This window comes from Pongo abelii, chromosome X, assembly GCF_028885655.2.
Source record: "Pongo abelii isolate AG06213 chromosome X, NHGRI_mPonAbe1-v2.0_pri, whole genome shotgun sequence".
Classification (NCBI taxonomy): Eukaryota; Metazoa; Chordata; class Mammalia; order Primates; family Hominidae; genus Pongo; species Pongo abelii.
Genome location: NC_072008.2, coordinates 44,519,671 through 44,540,339, shown reverse-complemented (window position 1 = coordinate 44,540,339; position 20,669 = coordinate 44,519,671). Strand labels below are relative to the sequence as shown.

At 40.9% G+C, this 20,669-nt stretch overlaps 1 protein-coding gene across 2 annotated transcripts in view; it reads left to right on the top strand.

Moving 5' to 3' along the window:
* Positions 1–20,669, top strand: part of EFHC2 (EF-hand domain containing 2) — a 202,392-nt gene that overhangs the window by 100,725 nt on the left and 80,998 nt on the right. For both annotated transcript variants that reach the window (XM_024240474.2, XM_024240475.3), the window contains 4 exons: positions 898–1,066; positions 7,734–7,876; positions 10,502–10,698; positions 13,397–13,527. In XM_024240474.2, coding sequence (XP_024096242.1) covers positions 898–1,066; positions 7,734–7,876; positions 10,502–10,698; positions 13,397–13,527 — 640 coding nt within the window. The remainder of the gene's footprint in view (positions 1–897; positions 1,067–7,733; positions 7,877–10,501; positions 10,699–13,396; positions 13,528–20,669) is intronic.

The window sequence follows — 20,669 nt, the reverse complement described above, 5'->3', positions numbered from 1 at the left end:
TCCTTGCTCTGGAGAGCACGGTTGATTCTGAGATTGTACAGCCTCGCAAGTGAGTACCTGAAAGCTCCTAGGCTATTACAAATATGTTACCAGCTCTCTTTCCACCTCTCTTTCCTCACAGATGATAAGTATATAAATAAAATCAACACTATTTACCACGTAGCACTCCCTTGGAGAGAGTAGGCAGTTGGCTATTTTAAAAGTTTTTTCTCTTTCTGTTTTGTTTGTTCGCTTCATTGCATTTGAGTGCAATTGTAGTCTTTTCTTGGGCTTAACAAAAGCTACCTGGGGCCGTGGCTGGTGAGAAGAAAGTTTTGTTTTGGTGTTTGTTTTTGAACTACATAGGGAAGTAGTATGACCTGGAGTTGCTTTGGAGGCAATGGAGGATACTCAAATAGAGGGTGCAGTAGGAGGAGCGGGTGGATGGGGAAGGATAAAGGTGAATAGTCAGGAGTAAGTCCTATTTGGAAAAGAATTTTATTAGTGAGTGTTGACTGAGATAGGAGAGGGCTAAATTACAAGTTAAAATGTGGAATGAGTGGCATAAAGTTTCAAGTTTGAATTTTCATATTATTGGAAAAATCAGAGGAGAACAAAAAATATTCAGAAATGGGAATGTGATGACAAAATATAAACGTTTACTTATTTGACATAGATTCTTTTTTTTTTTTTTTTTTTTACTTTTGAACCAGTGGTGATTATTAAGTGAGTTCCATGGTTTTTGTAAACATGATTGAAAAGTACTCTCACAGGATTTTGCTGTGTTTTGTTTGAAAGAGTTTAAAATAGTCTACAAAGATCTCCATGTTCATCTTGAAAACATAACAAACGTTTCAAAACAGCCATAATCAGGGCAAAAAAAATATTGATGTTTTGTTTGCCTTTGTTTTGTTCTAGAGAACTTTACCTCAGTTTCATGCAAGCCTCCTTCTCCTCCTCCAAAAATAGAAAGGAAATTTCCACCTTACAACGGTTTTGGTTCTGAAGAGGATTCTCTCCGTAACTGCATAAACCTCAAGCCCACACCTCATCAGAGGAACTTCAAGAAGTTTATGGAAAAAGACAGGTGCTTGAGGGAACCATGATTTTAGTCTGATCTTTCCCAAATGTGTTTGGGGTTTATAACATAGTTCTCATGACGAAACAGATGTCACGCAGCTCATCTAATCGCAAGTCCAGGGAGACATTATTATAGGCTTTTAATGAGGTTGATTAACATGCACGTATTAACAGGTTCTTACTTGAGTGCTTATTTTAATAAGTATCATCTGGAGGCCCTAAAGTAATATTATCTCCAATCTATGTTGCCTTTCCATATCTATCTATATATCTGTCTCCGAAAATAGGAAAGATGTAGAGTAGGAGTTAGCAAGCTCTTTCTTAAAGGGTCAGATAGGAAATATTTTTGGCTTTGTGGGCCATACGGTGTCTGTCACAACCACTCAGATCTGCCTTTGTAGCGTGAAAGCACCACAGACAGAATGTAAATGATTGTGTGACTGTGTTCCAATAAGACTTTTTTTATGGACACTGACATTCAAGTTTCATATAATTTTTACATATCACAAAATATTACTCTTATTTTGATTTTGCCAACCGTTTCAAAATGTAAAAACCATTCTTATCTCAAAAGTCATATAAAAACAGGTGGCCTGGTAGATTTGGCTCACTGACTGTGGTTTACCAACCCCTGCTATAGAGATTTCAAGGATTTATATGTGTTTTTAAAAATATTATTTGGTGATTAATGTTGTTTTCACTTGAGAGGTTGGTGGAGTTCAGTAACCATAGATTTCTCACTTGGCTGAATATAATTTTAAATGATGGACTTTCAGAAGTATTCCTAATAGACATGGAGAAAAACCTGCCTGTAAATCATGCATACAGAATGTAGACACTGCCCTCGGCTACTTTTTGCTTCTGCAGAGAGAGCAGGCCCTGGAGAAAGAAGTCAGGGGAAAAGTGGTGGGGAAACATTGTAGATGCTTGAATAGGATGTGGGCTAAGGGTTACAGTCCTGTGTGAGGGAAATAATGGATCAGGAGATCCTGGGGAGAAAAAGTGATAAAGGGAACGTGGTAAGTCTAGGAGAAGGAGAAGAAAAAGACATCCTGAATTTCATAAAATTGATTGGGGTCAGGTGCTGTTGTAGCACATTTGAAGGAGAGAGAACAGTAGTAGTGTTGTATCTATAAAAGTGGTAAAAATCGATTAAGAATTATATAGAATGTCTTAAAGTCTGCCTTTGCTATGACATGATGTCCTTTGTCTTTCTAGAAATAATCTTTTACTTTTAAGGATTTTAGGGTTCTATTTTTAAATTTTAGATTTGATGCTTCTCAGGAATGGTCCCTGTACTTTTTAGAAATGCTAATTACTGTGCCTCCCCTCCCCACCCCCCAGCCTGACTGAGATAGAAGCTCTGGGGAAGGGGCCCAACATTCTGAATTTTCTCGTCTTCCAGTGGATTCTGAGACACACCAGTGTTTGAGAACCACTGATTTTTATCACATAAGAGGGTTGCCAGCTTATACTCTGTCCTCCCTTATCGAGAACAGTGTTTAGGTGAGGTTCCAGGGTAGGACTTTTGATGGCTAACTGCTGTTTTTAAGGACAACCACCCGAAGGAGGTGGGCAGGAAGAATGTCCCTATTGTAAAAGGAGAGGGAATTTTTCTTATAAGTAAACAAGATGAAATATTATCCAGGGTGTTGCTTCTGGAACCCAGGGGAAAACCGTTCTTTGTGAGTAGTTGACTTAGTCCCTCTTTCTGTCTACACTGGGTAAACTTGCCCACAGAACACTGACTGTAGATGGTACTCCATGTTCTTGTCATGTCGTCATGGCTGGAGAATGGTAGTATAGGCACAAATGTCTCTCATTTTGTTCTTTCTGTCCACTGCTCAATCTGTGCCAGGAATATACTTTCCTCAAGCTCTTCTCACACAGGGACCATGTTTCCATAGTAACTAGCACATTCAGCTGGAGACTTATACATGAGTTTGAATAACCCAAGGTTTTAAAACTGTAAGAACCTAAGGAAGATGATTTCACAAAGCATACAAAGAATAGTTTTTTAAAATACAAGTAAACTGTGAATTGAGACATGGAATTGTACATGACACATTGATTATATATATATATTGCTATTAAAAATGTACTTGGTGCTCTTGTTACGAGGTTAATGCTGATCTATGAGTCATTGGAGGGAATAGTTTCAGATTAAAGCATATGAGCTTTTGATGGATATAAAGATCTTCTTTATTATCTGGGTAGATATCACTGCAGTAGCCTGCTGGGCAGATTGTCTAGTCTGAGGAGGGAGAACCAGGATAATATCTTTCTTGCTGCACCAGGCTGAATTAGTTACTCTGTTCTTTGTGTGCCCACAGTACTCTGTTGATTATATCTCTAATAATAATATTACTACTATTACTGATTACTCATAATAAGCCATTAGTGGTTACTATGTGCTATGTTACAATACTTAATCTAATTTAATCATCAAATCCTTGGAAAGTAGATAATGTTGTTGTACCTACTTTTTACATGAGAAAACTGAGGTTCAGAGAGGCCATGCAACTTCCTCAAGGTCACACAGCTAATTTTTAGCTGAACTAGGAACTGAACCCAGGGAAATCTGACTTCTGGAATTTACCTGTCTTTCGAAAGAACCTATACATATAACAGTGCATCTTAATGACTTGTTTATGTAATTTGTGGGCTCCTCTTAGACCAAGAGCTCCTTGAGGGCAGGGGCCAGCTTTATTGCTTCCATAAGAGTTAGTGCTGGCTATATATTTGGGGATCAATAGTTTGTCTAAGAAGAGAAGGAATGAATGAAGAAGTGAGCAAGTAGAATAAATGTTCACTCATCCAGTTCTTAATCATGGATAGAAGAGACAGATGACTTCTCACCAGGAGGGTTATTATACCAGACTTGTGCCAGTCATAACCATACAGCATCTAAAAATTCATGGTTTAATCTTCATCTCTGTCTTGTTACAGATATTGTCCATCTGCTGTCCCCACCAGTCATTTTTTTCCTTCTTTTAAAAATGTTTCCCCATTAATAAAAATAAGCCTTCATGTGTCTTCCAACCATAAGACTCTATAGCTCTAGATATATTTGAGGTTTTTAGTAGGTGTATAGCCCGGGATGAGCCATTCATTATCTTAGTGAACAACTAGTTCTTGAATCCCTGCTGTGTGCCAAGCAGTGTTCTGGGTGTTTGTGATACATCAGTGAACAAAATAGACACTAAGGCCTGCCATCGTGGAACTTATATTCTAGTTCTGGGAGGTGGACCATCAATTAATACATAAGTAAATTATGAAGTATTTACAAGATGTTAAGTACTATGAAAAAAATAAGGTATTGAGTTGCTGTGGAAAGAATAAAGGCAGATTGGGAGTATGGGGCTGAGGAACATTCCTGGTTGCAATTTTAAATAGTGTGGTCTTGACGGACTTTACTGAGGAGAGGAAATGTGCTCTAGGCAAAAGGAACAGTCGGTGTAAAGGCCCTGAGCAAAAAGTGTGCCTGGGATGTGCAAGGAGCATCCGGGAGGCCGACATGGGTGGAGTAGATGAGTAAAGAGCAGAGCACACAGAGAGGAGATGAGAGTGTATGGGGGACTGGGTACACAGGGCTCTACAGACTGTTTAAGGATGCTTTTGACTTTGAGTGATAAGGGGGCTATTAGAAAATTTGAGCAGAGAAGTGACTTGAGCTGATTTTCTTCTTAAAAGAATCATTCCAGTGTAGTGTTGAGAGCAGACTATAGATGGCAATGGTGGAAATTAAGACTGGGTAAGAAGCTACTGCAGTAGTCCAAGAGAAAAGTTTTGGTGGCTCAGATCTGGGTGAGCACAGTGGAAGTGATGAAATTAATTAGTGGATCTTGGAATTATTTTGAGGGTAGGGCCAGTGGGATTCCCTGACAAACTGGATATGAAGTATGAAAGAAGTGAGGAGTTAAGATGACTCTCAAAATTTGGGCTTGAGCAACTGGAAGGGTGGAGTTGACATCCACTGAGCTGAGAAAGACTGGAGATAGGGTAGGTTTAGGGACAAGAGTAGAAGTTCAGTTTTAGAACCAGTTAAGTTTGGGATGTCTGTTAGATATCAAGTGGCAATAGCAAGTAGGCAGTTGGATACATGTGTGAGTATAGGGTTCAGAAGACAGGTGAATGTGGATGCCATCAGCATGTAGATGGTATTTAAAGCCATGATACCAAATTGTATTAAAGCCTTGAGATTGGATGAGATCACCAAGGGAGTGAATATACCTAGAGCAGAGCATGACCAAGGAATAAACTCTGGAACATCCCCAATTAGGAGCTTGGGGAAAAAAGGAGGAACCAACAAAGGAGACTAAAAAGGAGCAAACAAGGAGGTAGGAGCAAAACCAAGAGAATGCTGGATCCCGGAAGCCAGTGAAGCAAGAGTAACACCGAAGGAGTGATCATTTGTGCCAATTGCTGCTGATTGGTTAAGTTAGATAGGCACAAAAAATTAAGCATTGGAATTGGCATTGTGGAGATCATTGTTGACCTCTACAAGAGCAGTTTAGGTAGAGCAAACCTAATGGAAATGGATTCAAGAGAAAATGGGAGAAGAATTTGAGGTAATGATTTTAGATAACTCTGGGCTGTATGTAGAAAAAGTTAAGACATGGCTTCTGGACCTAGGAACTTATAATTTGTTTGGGGACAACGGGAATAAACACATTTTTAAAACAACCATCCAAGAGTACAAGTCTATATAGAGCTAAATTGGGTGTGACCTTACAATTGATGCAGGAGGTATAAGTAGGGGTCAACTGGAGTATTGTGATAAAAAAGAATATTCTGGGAAGTTCGAGAAGTAGTTATTAGGGAAATATCTGAAAACATTTGCAGTGCTTCTCAAAGTATGCCCAGGGGACCGCCTTATCAGAATCTTCTGGGGTGCTTATTAATAATGCAGGTTTCTGGAGATGTTAGCTAACTACTGAATCCCCCCGTATCTCTGGGGTTTGGACTCTGGATTCTGTATATTTAACAAGCTCCCCAGGTGACTTTTATATACAATAAACTTTGTGAACTGCTAGTCTAAAAATTTTATTGAGTAGATTATATTCTCAATTGATGAGATCTCCAGAACACTAGATTTAGGTGAAAAAAAAAGGCATATTGAACATGTGAAAAACCCACACTTAACATATACACTTATAAATTATAAGAAGTTAAATTTACAGTAATATTCCTTTTCCTGAAGTTAGACCTTCCTCAGTTGTTTCAGTGATATTTCGAGTATCTGAAATGTTATGGCTTTTTTGTGTGAGAGGGGCTACCAAATCTATTTGTTACGTATAAATCCAATTATGTACCAGAGAAGATGGTTGACAAGGCATAGCTTCCCCCCACACTATATGAGGTCTGTCTGAAGCCTGGAAACTGGGTACAGAGAAAACAGCCATGCAGACCTGGCTGCTTTGCTCAGGCTGTTCTGGGGTGAGCCTTCCAAACTGCTGCACACCGTCTCACATGGGGCCTCAAGCCTAGGAATCTTGGTGCCATCCTTTTTCAGCCCGGATTCTTGTACAGCCTGAGAAAGGAGCAGAGGAAAGCACTTTTTGCCTCTGCAAATCAGAAATACTTGGTTTATTTTTTAAATCACCGTGAACACAAGGAAAGAATGATTTTCAGCATAGGAGACCCTGCAAGGGAAGACTTCTCTGCTTAGAGTTGTGACAGAGGACATGGTTTATTCTCCTGTGTACCTCCCTGGGGTAATGATTTTAGTTATCAAAGACCTCTCCAAGGGTTTACTGTTTCTTACAAAGTCCACCTTTCACTAGCTGATATCCGCAGACATGCTTCTGCTGACAGATCATAAATCAATTTCTTCAGTGACCAGGCAATCAACTTTGGTAACTTTTAATTCTATAATTTGATCCTATCTTTAGTCTACTAGACTATTCTATTTATGCATAGAATTCTGAGTGCACATTCCAATCAATACAGATCTCATAACAATTTTCCATGAACATTTATTGAATACTTACAATGTAAAAAGTATTATATTAGTAATGGTTAATAAGTCTTTGTCCTTGGTAAACAGACTTGTAATGGCTTACAATACAAGCGATAAGCACTATTAAAAAAAAAAAAAAGGTGGGTCTATCATATTTGTTATAGCATTTGAAAAGGAAAAGTTAATTTTTCCCTTGAAGGAAGCTGGGGGGATGCTGGGGAGCTGGAGGAGTGAGTCTGAGAGGGGAGGATGTGGGCTGGAAGACAGAAAAGTAAAGGGCATGAGACAGTGAGTGGTGAATGGGGGGAGGTAGCCCCAGATACTGGCAGAGCCCAGGATTGCCCAGGCAGTAGGGCTAGGTGCTTGCTTTTCTTTCCAGCATGATTATTGTGATTGGTGACTAGCCTTGTCATTAGAGAACAGCCTGTTAGTGCAGCTGGTTTGAGCAGTGTGTTTATGACGTTTGTTTTGGATTCATTTTCCCAATGTGTTACCCAGGACATGTAAAGAATCAGAGATATCTTAATATACTGAGAAAATTCCTCTGCATTTAGATTTAGAACCTTAATTAGAAGATGGTTGAACTCTTTCACTTTGGACAGTTTATGCCTACTATATTAAAGCCATATTATATCTTTTGCAGACTTTTAAAAACATAATATGTGGAAGATTACCGGTATAATGCTATAACTCTCATTTCTCTTCCATTTAGCTATGGCTCCAAAAGCAATATACTCCGTTTTTTTGCAAAACTCGTCACAGACAAATGTGTTGACTTGGACAGGATGTTTGTTATTTCATATTATCTCAGTGATGACACCATTTCAGTGTTTGAACCTATAGAGAGGAATTCAGGTAAGAGATATACTCTTCACAGTATTTTCTTGAGAACATTTTAAGTGTCTCTTCATGTTGAAAATTAGGGAACATGATCTGATTTTGTAGCTTAGATTATCTACAATAGAGGCTTTATAAAAAAACCCCGAACAATAGGGTTCTTTTTACAGATCTCTTAAATGGGAACCTAAACATTTAAAATGATAGAAGTAGAACAGTTTTGGTTGGCTTAGGGCTGGGGGACCTGGAGTTACCTCCTTTTTGCCACTATCCCCACTTCCGCTGTGGCCTCTGAGGCACCTCTATGGAACCCAACGGCTTCAAAATCATGGTCTAAGTACCACTAGTTTTACTTGTAGCCAGCAAGCCAAGAGGAAGTCTGTATTCTTGGTAGTCCTACTTAAAAAATTTTTGTTTGGCTGTAAGACAAGAATCCCAGATACACAAATTCAGTCGTCAGGGTCCATCTTTATCTGGTCCTTCTGTCGAGGTCGTTGCCAAGGTTCCGGCACTCAGGCCCACAGAATGCCTCTCTGCAATATGCTGGTACCACCGTCATTGCTGGGGAGAGCCATTGACTTACCCAATCATGGCACTGTAGGATCCTGTTCTTTGTCCCAACATGTTTAGAACTTTTATCAGTGCTGAAGACACGCATTTGGGACGAATAATCAGTGATGTGCTGGTTAACTGGCTCTTTGAAAAGATTTTAAAAGCCCTGATTTGTACTGTTTGCCAGTTTCCATGGTGTGAATACCCCAACCATGGCCAATTTCAAGCAGCCAAGAGTTTAAAAACAGCTTGCAAAATCTCTGAAAATTCAACTGTCAGCTCCTATGAGCTGGTAGGAGCTACTTAGCACACCAATGAGTAATGAATAACTTGTATAACTAAGGCTCCAGAGCGATTTGAATAATGGATCAAATCTTAAAATATGAAATTGCATAGGGATGAATATAAGTCGTGCTCTTACAGGTCAAAAATCAACTCTATACACTTAGAATGGGGAAGATGTGGCCAAACAAGTTGCAGCATGTATGAAATAGAAAGGAATGATGGTAGTCAACAACAAGCTTACTAGTAATCATAGTGGCCATGATTGAGAACTTACTATTATCCTTACAAGGACTTTATGAGGTTAGGTTTTGTGTTAGTCCGGCTCCTCCAAGAAGCAAATGCCAAGACAGGATTAAATGTGCAAGAGATTTAATAGGGGGAACGCTGGTGAGGGAAAATGTGGAAGGAGCCAGAAGAGGCTGGGAGAGCTGTCAGACTGTAGTGCAGTTCTGATGCCTGTGAAGCACAGAGGGAAGGAAGAAAGAGGGAGTCTTAGACTGCAGTGAAATTGTAAGAAAATTTCGACAAGGTTGACAGGGAGTCCTTGAGGCAAAGTTGCTAGTTGGAGGAGTCCTTGTTTTGTAGGAGTGAGCCTGTCTTACTATCCCTGCCTTGCTCACTCATCTGTTGGCAGCAGCCTGTGGGAAGAGTGACCTCAACACACACCTTAAGATTGATTTAAGAACACAGCAGCTGGGGCCTTCCATCAGTTATGTTCCCCACTATAGGCGACCTGAGAAGTACATTTTCAGGGCCTCCACACATCTGATTCCCATTTTACCAATAAGAATTCAGAGAGATTAAATAACGCCTAAAGATCACCCAGCAAGCGAGCAAATGACAGAGCTCGGAAGCCTGTGTCTTTTTACCACCTATCATTTCTGAATGTGATAGGAGGAGTGGGATGAAGTGACCAAAAAGCTTATCTGGTCTCAGGCTATATTTATAGGTCTGTAGATTTCAGTTCAGTATCAGAAGATGCTGGAGTTCCCTGTTCAGCTCTACTGGCTACTTTCCAAGAGGTCAAAACAAATAATGTCTAGAAGAGAACAGATGAAATGATGACAGTTCTGGAAAGTAAGAAATATGAGGCATTACTAAAAGAAGCAAAGGAATTTTACCTGTAGGAAAAAAAGACTTAAGGGGACTCCCATAGTTATCTTTAAACACTTAAGTAATCTCCTTTACAGAAGTAGGGCATTTGCTACCTAATCTGCATGTCAGATTAAGTATAAGACATCATCTGGGACAAATAGGTGGAAATAAGCACAAGTGAGGAATTTTCTAACTGGTACTGTTCAAACATGCTCTAAAGATGAGTGCCTTCCTGATGTTCCACACTCCCAGTATGCTGCTGGGCATATATAGGAGGTCCTTGCCAAGTGTTTATTGGACTGGGAAGGGAGTAGACAGAGAGAAGAAAAGGCTAGAATTACACACCATTTTTTCTCTGTTTTTTCTTTTTTTTGTTTGTTTTTTTGAGATGGAATCTTGCTATGCTGCTCAGGCTGGTCTTGTACTGCTGGTCTCAAGTGATCCTCGTGCCTCAGCCTCTTGCGTTGCTGGGACTGCAGGCACATGCCACCATGCCTGGCTTTGCTTTTTGTCTTGAACATCCTCACTTAGGAAGTCTTATTTCTTCACTCACTGCCTCGTTCTTCCCTTAAGTCCAAAAATAACAGGCAATATGAGTTCACAGGTAACTTATATGGTGGTCTGTGCTTGAAGATAAAGTAACTCTGAAGGCAAGTCAGATGGTTCTTTTAAGAATAAAGGCTGCTCATGAACTTTTCTGTTTTTTTATAGGAATTGCTGGTGGGATGTTCTTGAAAAGAAGTCGCGTTAAGAAGCCTGGACAAGAAGTCTTTAAAAGTGAACTATCTGAATATATCAAGGCCGAGGAGCTGTACATTGGAGTCACAGTGAATGTGAATGGTTACCTATTTCGTTTGCTCAATGCTGATGAGTATACCTTAAACTACATGGAGCAGAATACAGATAAGGTGAATTTACTTTGTATAATTCTTGACTTGCCTCTCAGCCCTCCGCAGTCTGTGTTTTTCTTTCTCTAGGGCCTTTTCTTCTTCATCTTGCCACCAGTTGTACATTGTGCATTCACACATGTGGGCATGAATAATGGATTCGTGTGACTTGGCCACATGTCCCATCACAGAGGCCAGGTTCTTGTCTACTCTGTTTACATGCTGGGTTCTCTTCTGCCCAGCATCACGGATTCCAGGCACAGGCAGGAGGCAGGGCCAGGGCTGAATCAAGTTTCCTGGGTTTTCTGCTGATGCTAACAATGTTTTCAGAAAGAAATTCAACAACTATAGGAAAGGAAGAAAAATCTGGTGCCACACACTGTGCTGTCCCAGTTAATTGGCACAGGCCAACAGAGAAGGCCAAGACCCGAACAAACAGAAACCTCAAGGGAACTGAATAGTTGCTGGGTTTGCAACTTCCCATAACAGTAGCCACCTGAGGCCTAAATAAGGATTTAAGGATAAACTGGCAACAGTGAGCTCAGAGTTTTTTTTTTTTGAAATAAGATGGCAGATGGGTACTGTTATTGCAAGTGCCATTATGGCAATGCTGTTCAGTAAAAATAACATTGATAAAATCTTGATTTTAAATGTGGACTAGTTCAGTGTACAAACATGTTTATTTGGGAGTCATTGCCTAATATGGAAAAATCTATCTGGAAAATTTTATTTTAAAAGTTTACCTATAAGTGATAATATTTATGTGCCATTTATATACATACAGTGCCAATTTTGTCTCATTTATATATAAAATGGCTGGGGTTAAGTTGCTAAGATCGATGTCTCTGTGTACATCACATCATTCATATCAGTTTGGATCCTCTGAGAAGCAGACGCCAAGACAGAATGAGAAGTGTGAGAGATGTTGTCGTGGAAATTTCTGAGAAGGATAAAGGGGGAGGGGGCAGGAGTGGACAGGGGGGACCTTCAGACCGAGAGGCAGGTTGAACCCCTGTGGAAGGAGAGGAAAAGGAAGGAGGGGTGGGTAGGGAGAGTCTCAGCTGACAGCACAGCTCTGAGAAAGTCTCAACCAGGCTGATGGGGAGCCCCAGAGCACAGACTGCCCATCAGAGAGGTCCCCTGTCAGGCAGGAATGGCCTGGTTCTAGTCCCCCTGCTGTGCTGTGTCATTGGGTGGGAACAGCCTGGGGAGAGCATGGCCCCAGCAGTGACATTGCCTGTGAACTCTGTGTGAATCTGGAAGGTATGGCAGCTGGAGTCTGTCAGCCAACAATGCTCTTCTCCACAGGGTCTCTCTTGATAGGAGGCCTGAGAAGCGCCCTCCATGGCTGCCATGCCATCTCTCCATTTGTAGTCTTAGGGATTCAGGTTATCATAAAACCTTGAACCAGTAGCTATTCGAAAACACTGACTCTAGACGAGAAACTCAGTAATTGGGGGTTTAGATTTCTGGAGACCAGCAGGCCTGGCTTGGGAACCTGACTCCACATTAATAGCTGAGGGACCTTAGATATGTATTTTTCCTGAGCTTCAGTTTCTTCATCTTTGGAATGGGAGGAACAACAGTGCCTATTTGATAGAATTGCTATGAAGATTAGATGTGATCATGTGTATGAAGCACTGAGCTAACCATGAGGCCCATGGTAAGCTCAATCAGTGTTGCTATTGTAAATTAGAGTTCTATTTCTAATCAGAGGGTGAGGCTATACCTTAATATAAAATATATATAGCATAAATATAAGATATAAAGGTTTTTTTTTTTCCTTTGAGGACAATAAAAGCAGAGTAGGACATTATCTGGAATCAGCATCCCAAGTGAAAACTGCATTATTTTAGAACTGCCCTTAACAAAGACATTCTAAGCAGAGAAAGATTGCTATACTATTTAATATCAGCCTGAGGAATCTTTTCAAAAGAGCTAATAGATCCTGTTATGGAAATAGATGAAAGGAAATGCAAAAAAGTGGGAGGAGTAGGGGTCTGCGATAGGTGCCAAACCACCTGGATCATTTTCTGGTGGGAGAGAGGGATCTTTAGACTAAATTGCCATGAATATTTTTATTTTAAAATTTAATCTTCTCATTTTTGGTCTCTTAGCTATAATTATTTACGACCTTATGTTTCACTGGATGCGAGAAGTATTCTTACCAAGTCAAAAAGCTAGTCACAGGATAAGAGACAGGAACAGTGGACAGCCCAGAGAATGACTGTGCGAGGGTTAGGGTGCCTGCGTGGATCTTTGATACCCAGCCTTGCTCTCATCAGTGCGTTGCCTAATGGACAGCAGTTCCAGGGGGACCCCATTCTAAAGATCCAGAGAAAATGGAAGGCTACTTATCCAGTTTTGAATCCCCATTTTCTCCATTAGGATCTCCCAACATATTGGGCCAATATCCAAGGGTTATAGGGAGGAGGCTGAGATGGAAGCAGAGGTTGTTTTCTGATCTCTGTGGCCTGGTGTTCCTTAAGCTCATTTCCCTCAGAGCTGGGGCCTATGCTGATGTCAGCTGTTGTCCAGAAGCTTTAATTGAGGAGATACAAAGCTAGTCATGCCTTCTCGGTGTTGGTTTCTTTGCAAAGACAAACCTGCTAACTTCATGTTCACAGTGTGAAATCCCTTTGCTGGCCATCAGCAAGATTGGGCTCCTGAACTGTTAGGAATATTTAAATATGTTTTTCCTTTCATTTCCCCCTTACAGTATCCTTTCAGTAACCTCAAACTTGCCCTACAAAAGCTGAAGCAAGAAGAAGGAAAATCCAGAGAGCTCAAGCAAGTATTTAAAGCTGCTGACCCTAAGCACACAAAGATGGTGGATTATAATACATTCAGGTAAGCCATATTCTGCTAACAGTCATCTGTTTTCCCCTCAAGGTCGTCCAAAGAACAGAAAGAACTATTTCTTCCCTAATCAGTTAACTATTTTTTATTAGGAATTGGCATTTCTTTGAGTTTGTATTATTTTGTGGTCAAGTTTTCGCCACTAATACTCTAGTAAATGTTATGAATTTGCATATAAAAGGAGTTTGTACATGGGAACAGAGGGACAAGAGCATAGAAAGTCAGCTGGTCACATTGTCTTATGAATCAGGAGGTTGAAGGATCAGCAGAATGCCAAGAATGGTGCATCTGAGTGAGAAAGACAGAAAAAAGCACCGCTAAGAGCACCTCCTCCCTACCAAAATCTGGGGGACAAAGGAGGGACATCTCCAGGAATGTGATGAAGTTGGAAAATAGTAAAAACTTCACCGATTATCAGAGCAAAGGTGATATGTATGCATCTGTGTATACATGTGCTTACACACATATGTGTATTCTGAAAGACATGAAAATATAGGAATCGAGGGAAAAATATATGACAGTAGTTGGAAATATTAAAACAAATCATGATTAAGATTTTCTCTAAGGTGAAGCTGAATTCTGGGACTATCCAGTGGCTGACCGAGGCAAATTTCCAAACAGCGGAAACACAGGGAAATTCAAATTCAAGGTCTAGTACAATTGTGAGACTTCTTAGGCTGAAAACAAAGTGAATGGAGCATTTAGGAGAATAAATTAAATCACGGATGGAGGACAAAGGGGACTTTCTATTTAGGCTGAGAATTCTGGCTCCTGACAACGATAGTGGCTGAAAGCTATATAGTAAACTCCGCTTGATGCAGTCAAGATGTGGGCTGAGAAATGAGGAAGTGAGCCCAGGAGAGGGTAGCAGGGAGGTCTTTCCAACTTTGTGTCTGCAGTCGCCTATTGCATCACTACCTGGTGGCCTGGAGCCCACCATTAGGCCCAGGGTGTCCCAAGAGCTGATTTGTTGTTTAACAAAGCTCTTTTGTGTCTCCAAAATGTTCTTTGGAGAGAAGCAGTCAGAGGACATATTTTTATTGTTTAGAATTCCCAACCTTCTGGGATCAATAAGAATTTATAGTTCTTTGTTATTGTTCATAGTCACATACACATGTTCATAGTGTTTTGGAAAATAAATGGAGACGGTAAAGAGCAGAGACAATTACACAGGCCATGGCTAATGGAAGGCAGTGGAGGAGAAAGCAAGAAATGTCCATCAGAAATGAGGGAGTGGTTTCGTTTTATTATTTGTGTCCTTTTACAAAAGCATCCATTTTTCCAACACTCGCAAAGTCTATTGGAAACACTTTAGTGAGTTTATAGGGCTTTTTTGGGAAGCACTTAGGCCAGGCAGGCGATCCAAGGAGGAAAAGTTGCTTTGCAGATGGAGGCCTGACCCTAATTGTGGGTGGGATAAAGGGCCACTATGCTGTGATTGGAGGGGTGGCCTCAAGGAGCTGCATGCTCTAAAAGAAGGACCTCCCCGTCCCAGAAATTCCTTAAAATGAAACTCAGATCAGGTTTCGCCTGGCTTGAAAAAATCCTTCAGTGGCTTGCCATTGTCCTCACAATAAGATCCAAACATTTGACTGCAGCCAGCAAGGCCTTGAGTGATGTGAGTCTGTTTGTATTTCCAGTGTGATCACCTCTTTTTCTGCAGCCCTGTCTTTTGGCCTGACTGACTGTCTTTCGGTTTCTCAAACACATCAAGCTCTTTCCTGTCTCTGAGTCTATGCACACCAAGTTCCCTGTGCCTGAAATGCAGTCACCACCATCCTCTGCATGGTACACTCTAGGACTCATCTCAAATGCCAACTCCCAGAGGGGCTTTCATTCAGAGGGGCTTTCTAGATCCTATCTAGAGTAGATCACCTGCTGTTATTCTTAGCCACTTGTTTATATTTTTCACAGCACTTAGCACAACTTGCAGTTATTTTATTTAGAGATCTGTTTACTTGGGGGTGGGGTGTCTATGTGTATGTGCTGTGTGTGTCTTCTCCTATTCGAATGTGAGTTTTCTGAGGGCAGGGAACTCAATGGTCTTGTTCCCTGCAGCATCCCCTACTGCTGGGCTCAATACATATAGTTACTAAATGAAATAATGAACCACTAGAGTTGTTCCTGGGGGTTCTAGTTTGGAGGTGATGGCATGGCCTTCAAATGAGAGCGTAGACCAAGAGTCTAGATGTCTCGATCCATATGACATGCTTGGTGCCGGGTGCTGAGCCCTCTGTGCTTGGGGCTGCTCATTTGTGCTCAGCCCACAAATGGTCCCTGCACCTTGTCTTCAGCCCCATCTTACGCTTTTCAAACTCTTTCCTGAGCAAAGAAAAAGGAACTACATAGCCCGTGTCTATCACATCATACCCTAATTCAATTCTTTGCTCAGTGCTTTTACTAGCTAATATTTTCCTTTCATTATGTATGTGTATGTGTGTGTGTGTTTGTGTGTGTGTGTGTGTATTCTGACTCTCCTCATCAGAATATAACCTCTTTGAGGGCAGGGACCTTCTCTTTCTTGTTTTCTGCTTTAGCCTTATGACTTATTTCAGTGTCTGGCAAACAATAGGGTGTTAATAAATACTAGTTGAATGGGTACATTTTTTTTTTGTTTAGTGTTTAATATGCCTCAGATGAAATCCACTGAGGTAATTCTCTGCTTTTGTGTCTTTTGTGTTCTACCTTTTCTCTTTTCTCCTTCCTTCCTTCCTTCCTTCTTCTTCTTCTTCTTTTAATTATACTTTAAGTTCTGGGGTACATGTGCAGAACGTGCAGGTTTGTTATATAGGTATACACGTGCCATGGTGGTTTGCTGCACCCATCAACCCATCATCTACATTAGGTATTTCTCCTGATGCTATCCCTCCCCTGGGTCCCGACCCCCCGACAGGCCCCGGTGTATGATGTTCCCCTCCCTGTGTACATGTGTTCTGAATGTGTACATTTTATCTAGCCCTCACTGCTTTGGCTCTGACCTGTAGGCTGGTTATGTCCATGCTAGTTCTTCAAGCTCAGACCTTTCTCCTGAACTATAAACCTGGAAACATGAATACCTCTGGGACATTTCCCCCTTGCATGTCTCATAGGCATCCCAAAAATAACTTTCCCTAACTTGACCTCATTTTCTTCTTTCATAAAGTAGCAGCTAGGAGACTATATCCTGATAAAGGCCATCATGGGTATCCCCAAGAGCCCAGACCAGGTGTTGGCTTTGTGTCTCCCCTCTCTCCTCTGTCGACCTCTCCCACTCACCCTTTGGAATTATACATCTTGAACTACCTCTGGGAACTTTCTCTTCTTTCCATCTCCAGCTTCACGGTTGTAGTTCAGCTTTTCATCACTGTTTACTTGGACCCTCTGGAGAGCAGTGTAACTGATCTCTTTTTCTTAACTCTCATCCTCCAAAGTTTTGCCAGAGTGACCTTCCTAAACTCTGATCGGATCATTCCTCTGCTCTTAACCCTGCATCAGTGTGTCACGTGAGTTTGCCTACCTTTCTCTCCGTATTTCCATCTCACTAGAAGAATACTTTTGTAGAAGCCACCATGTATTGAGCACTTACTGGGGGCTAAGCATCGTGCTAAATGCTTTACACCTACTCTTCACTGGTAGCCTCCTGTCAAGTTGTTACTTGTTTGCTTCCCTGCCTCCACATCAGCTCCTGCCAAGTGCAATAGATGTTTGCTGAATAATTTAATGAACGATCCTATTTCTCAAGGAACATTCAGTCTAAAGCTTGCAGCAATCAAGTAAATAATTGATTTCCTTGCACAAGGGAAGGGCCATCTGGCTCTTACTTAGGGAAGTAAGGAGAAGCTAGGCCTGATTCTCACTAGCCAAGTAACTTGGGCAACTCACTTCACCCACCTGTATCTCACTCTTTTGTTCATATATTGGTCTCTGAGGTCCCTTTTAGGCTCTGACAACTGGAATCTCTGAAAATGTAAGTTTATCATATTCTTGTAAAATGTTCTCTTTTCAAATTTGTACATTGAGATAGTAGAGAAGAGCAGAGGCAAGCAAAGGCAGGATTGCAGCATAGGCCTATGGGCTTGGCATCTGTGGCCCTGACTCTCTTCTGCTTAGATACCTGGCACTCTCAGCATACACCTGGGGCTTCAGGGCCCAGACCTGCTGCTCTGGGCAGTGGTCCAAGCCCCCAGCATTGCCCTTCTTCTCAGAGATGTGCATCTCCTCTCAGAAAAACTTTGAGGGTAGGAGCTGATAAACTACCTCTGTATAAGGTACCATGGTCAATAATGGATTAACGTGTGGACCTCCCAGAGATATTTGTCTCAGAATAGACCTGATGGAATGCAGGGACAGGCAGCCATCAGGAAACAGAAGTAGGGAATGTTTTTGGTTTTGTTTTTTTTTTTAATTTTTTTATTTGGGTAGGGAACATTTCTCTTTTGCCTTGTGGGAATTCACCACTTCTGCTTCTGTTTCATTGATCCTCTGTAGAATCTTTTTGGCATGGTCTATCAGATTCGCCTATGAGAGCTGCTGATCATTATCCAAGAGAGTGCAGATAACCTTTCTTAGAGCCTTGGGATAGATACCTGGTGGCAGTGGTGGGCAGATTTCAGCAGGGAGCAGGGCAGGGACTAAGCTTGGCAGGGCTAGTATTTCATGCAGTTGGGAACATAGGCAGGGTGGGGCTTCCCAGTGAGGGCCCTGGACTCTGAACCAGAGGCAGCAGCAGCAGCAGCAGCACTGAGAGCCCAATGCCAAGGAAGATGTGGTCAGTCCATCTCTCTGGCCACCTCCCTGAGCCTTGATCTACCCATCAGAGATGACACCTGGCCCCATGTAGCCTGTGTGTATTTTGGTTAGCTGAGTGCTTGTCTCTTCTCTCCACCTGGGGAAGCTCTCAGAGGGCAGGGCCCATGCCTAGTTCACTCTTGTGTCTTTCCCCGATACCTCCAGAACCCAGTGCATCAGACCTCAATGAACATAGTGAATTATTACAGATTTTTCTTCAGGTCCCCATTATCAATTGCAGAGTCAGTAGCTCTCCTGTGAACATCCATGTAATAAATTCCTTCTAAGATTTAGAACCTCAAGGAAATTTTCTCTCTTGTAAAACTAAAATTCTTCCTGAAAGAGGTAATATAATAGAAATAGTTCTTATCACTGGTTTTGGAGTTGGCAAACCCAGATCTAGCTCTTGGCTCTCTTGTTTACCAGCTTAGTGGCCTTGGGGATGCTGAATAATTTTTTCATCTGTAAAATGGGGATAGTAATACATAGGACACAGCTGTTGTGATGAATACATTTGATACTGATATTAAAATTCTTATTGTAGCTGACTAGTGCATGGTGGATACTCAGAAAGTGAAAATGCTTTATCCCAATAGTTGTAAACTGGTGTCACCAACAACAGTAATAGGAAGGTACATCTTGTTTCCAGTATTTCAATAAGCTTTATATTTACTCATGGTGGGGGTCATTCAAAACATTCTTTCATAAATGAGGTTGAAAGAGAAACTCTAAAAACTTGTAGGCCTTGAAGATGGAAAATAATAAACATCATTGTTGGTGGACCAAGGCTGGGAAACATTAATATAATCCACCCTATTGCTGTCCTTTACTTCACGGAAGCAGATTGTAAATTTAGTGCTTAGAACATGGTAATGATCTCATCCTGATTTATCTAGGACAATTATCTCTCCCTTTATATGGTTTTGCCCTATTTTTATTTGGACTACTCTGTGTACATTGCTATTGGTGTTTTTTATTGTAAGCAATCTAGCATCTTTTAAGGAAGCCACTAGTCTATGAATCTATATGAACAAAAGCAAAAACAAAGACAAATAAAATCCCAAAGCACTCAAACATAGGTTCTTATGAACCAAATAGATTCTTGGACAGTATTCATAGCCAGTCTTCAAAATGGAAATTTCCATATATGTTTTTGAAAACAGCATTTTGAACTTTCCTAAAAGCATTAAATATAAATAATGTGATGTTATAGAAAGAATGCTAGCCTGGGAATCAAAAAGATGGAGATCTTTGATTTGATTCTGTCACTGTCTGGTGGTGGTGTTTGTATTGGTGAGGGCTTAGTTTTAAAAAGGAATATCCTCTCTGGCTAGTTAAGCAAAAAAAAGGAATTTATTAAAAGGAGCCTGGGTGGTTCACAGTGTCTTTGGAAGGGCTGGAGAAACAAGCTCAAGGCTGAACTATAGGAACAGTGCCCAAAACAGGGCTGTAGAACTTGTCTGATGAGAAAATGACCTCTGTTACCACCACCCATGACTCATTGCTGCACTTGCATTGCTGCCAAAGACTTGATTTTACCACAGCCATAACTACCACTATTTCTGGCAATTGTCCTTTACCACCCCTGAAGGCTGGGCTCCTTTGACACCAAACGTGGCCCACCCGGAGCTGCTTTTCTTCTGTTAATCCCTTCTGAGGCACAGTCTTAAGTAAGCTTCCCTGATTGGTAGAGAGCCTGGGTTACCTGCATGTTTCTAACTGCAAGGAAGTCTGGGAAATTCAGCTCTGACCTCTATGTTGGGGTGGTAGGAAACTTATGTGGGAATTTCCCCAAATATAGAAAGGCTATTTAAAAGATAGCCTTTGTAGAAAGTTTCAGTTAGACAGGATGAATAAATTCTGGAGATCTAGAGATCTATTGTACATCATGGTGACTATAGTGAATAATGATGTATTATATACTTGGATTGCTAAGAGAGTAGCTCTTAAATGTTCTCACCACAAAAAAAAAAAGAGCATGTGAGGTGATAGATATGTGAGTTAGCTTGAGTTAATTACTTCTAAATGTATACGTGTATCAAAACATTACATTATGTGCTGTAAATATATACAATTTTATTTGTCAATTATACTTTAATAAAGCTGGGGGGAAATTAAATAAATAAAAGGTACCCTTTCCATTTGCCATGAATATTGTAGGGATAGTAAATCCAAACCAACATGAGCCAAACAGGGAACACGAATATATGTTGACAACAGGGACTAAAGTCTTTGTTTGTAACCAAACCAAGCAAAGCACCTACCTAGTTTTAGTACTTTGAAAATATTGTTTTGACTCGCTAAGTAGCTAAACAAGAGACAAAGCCCTCCCCTACGCTTGGCTACTTTTGCAATCTCTGATGAAC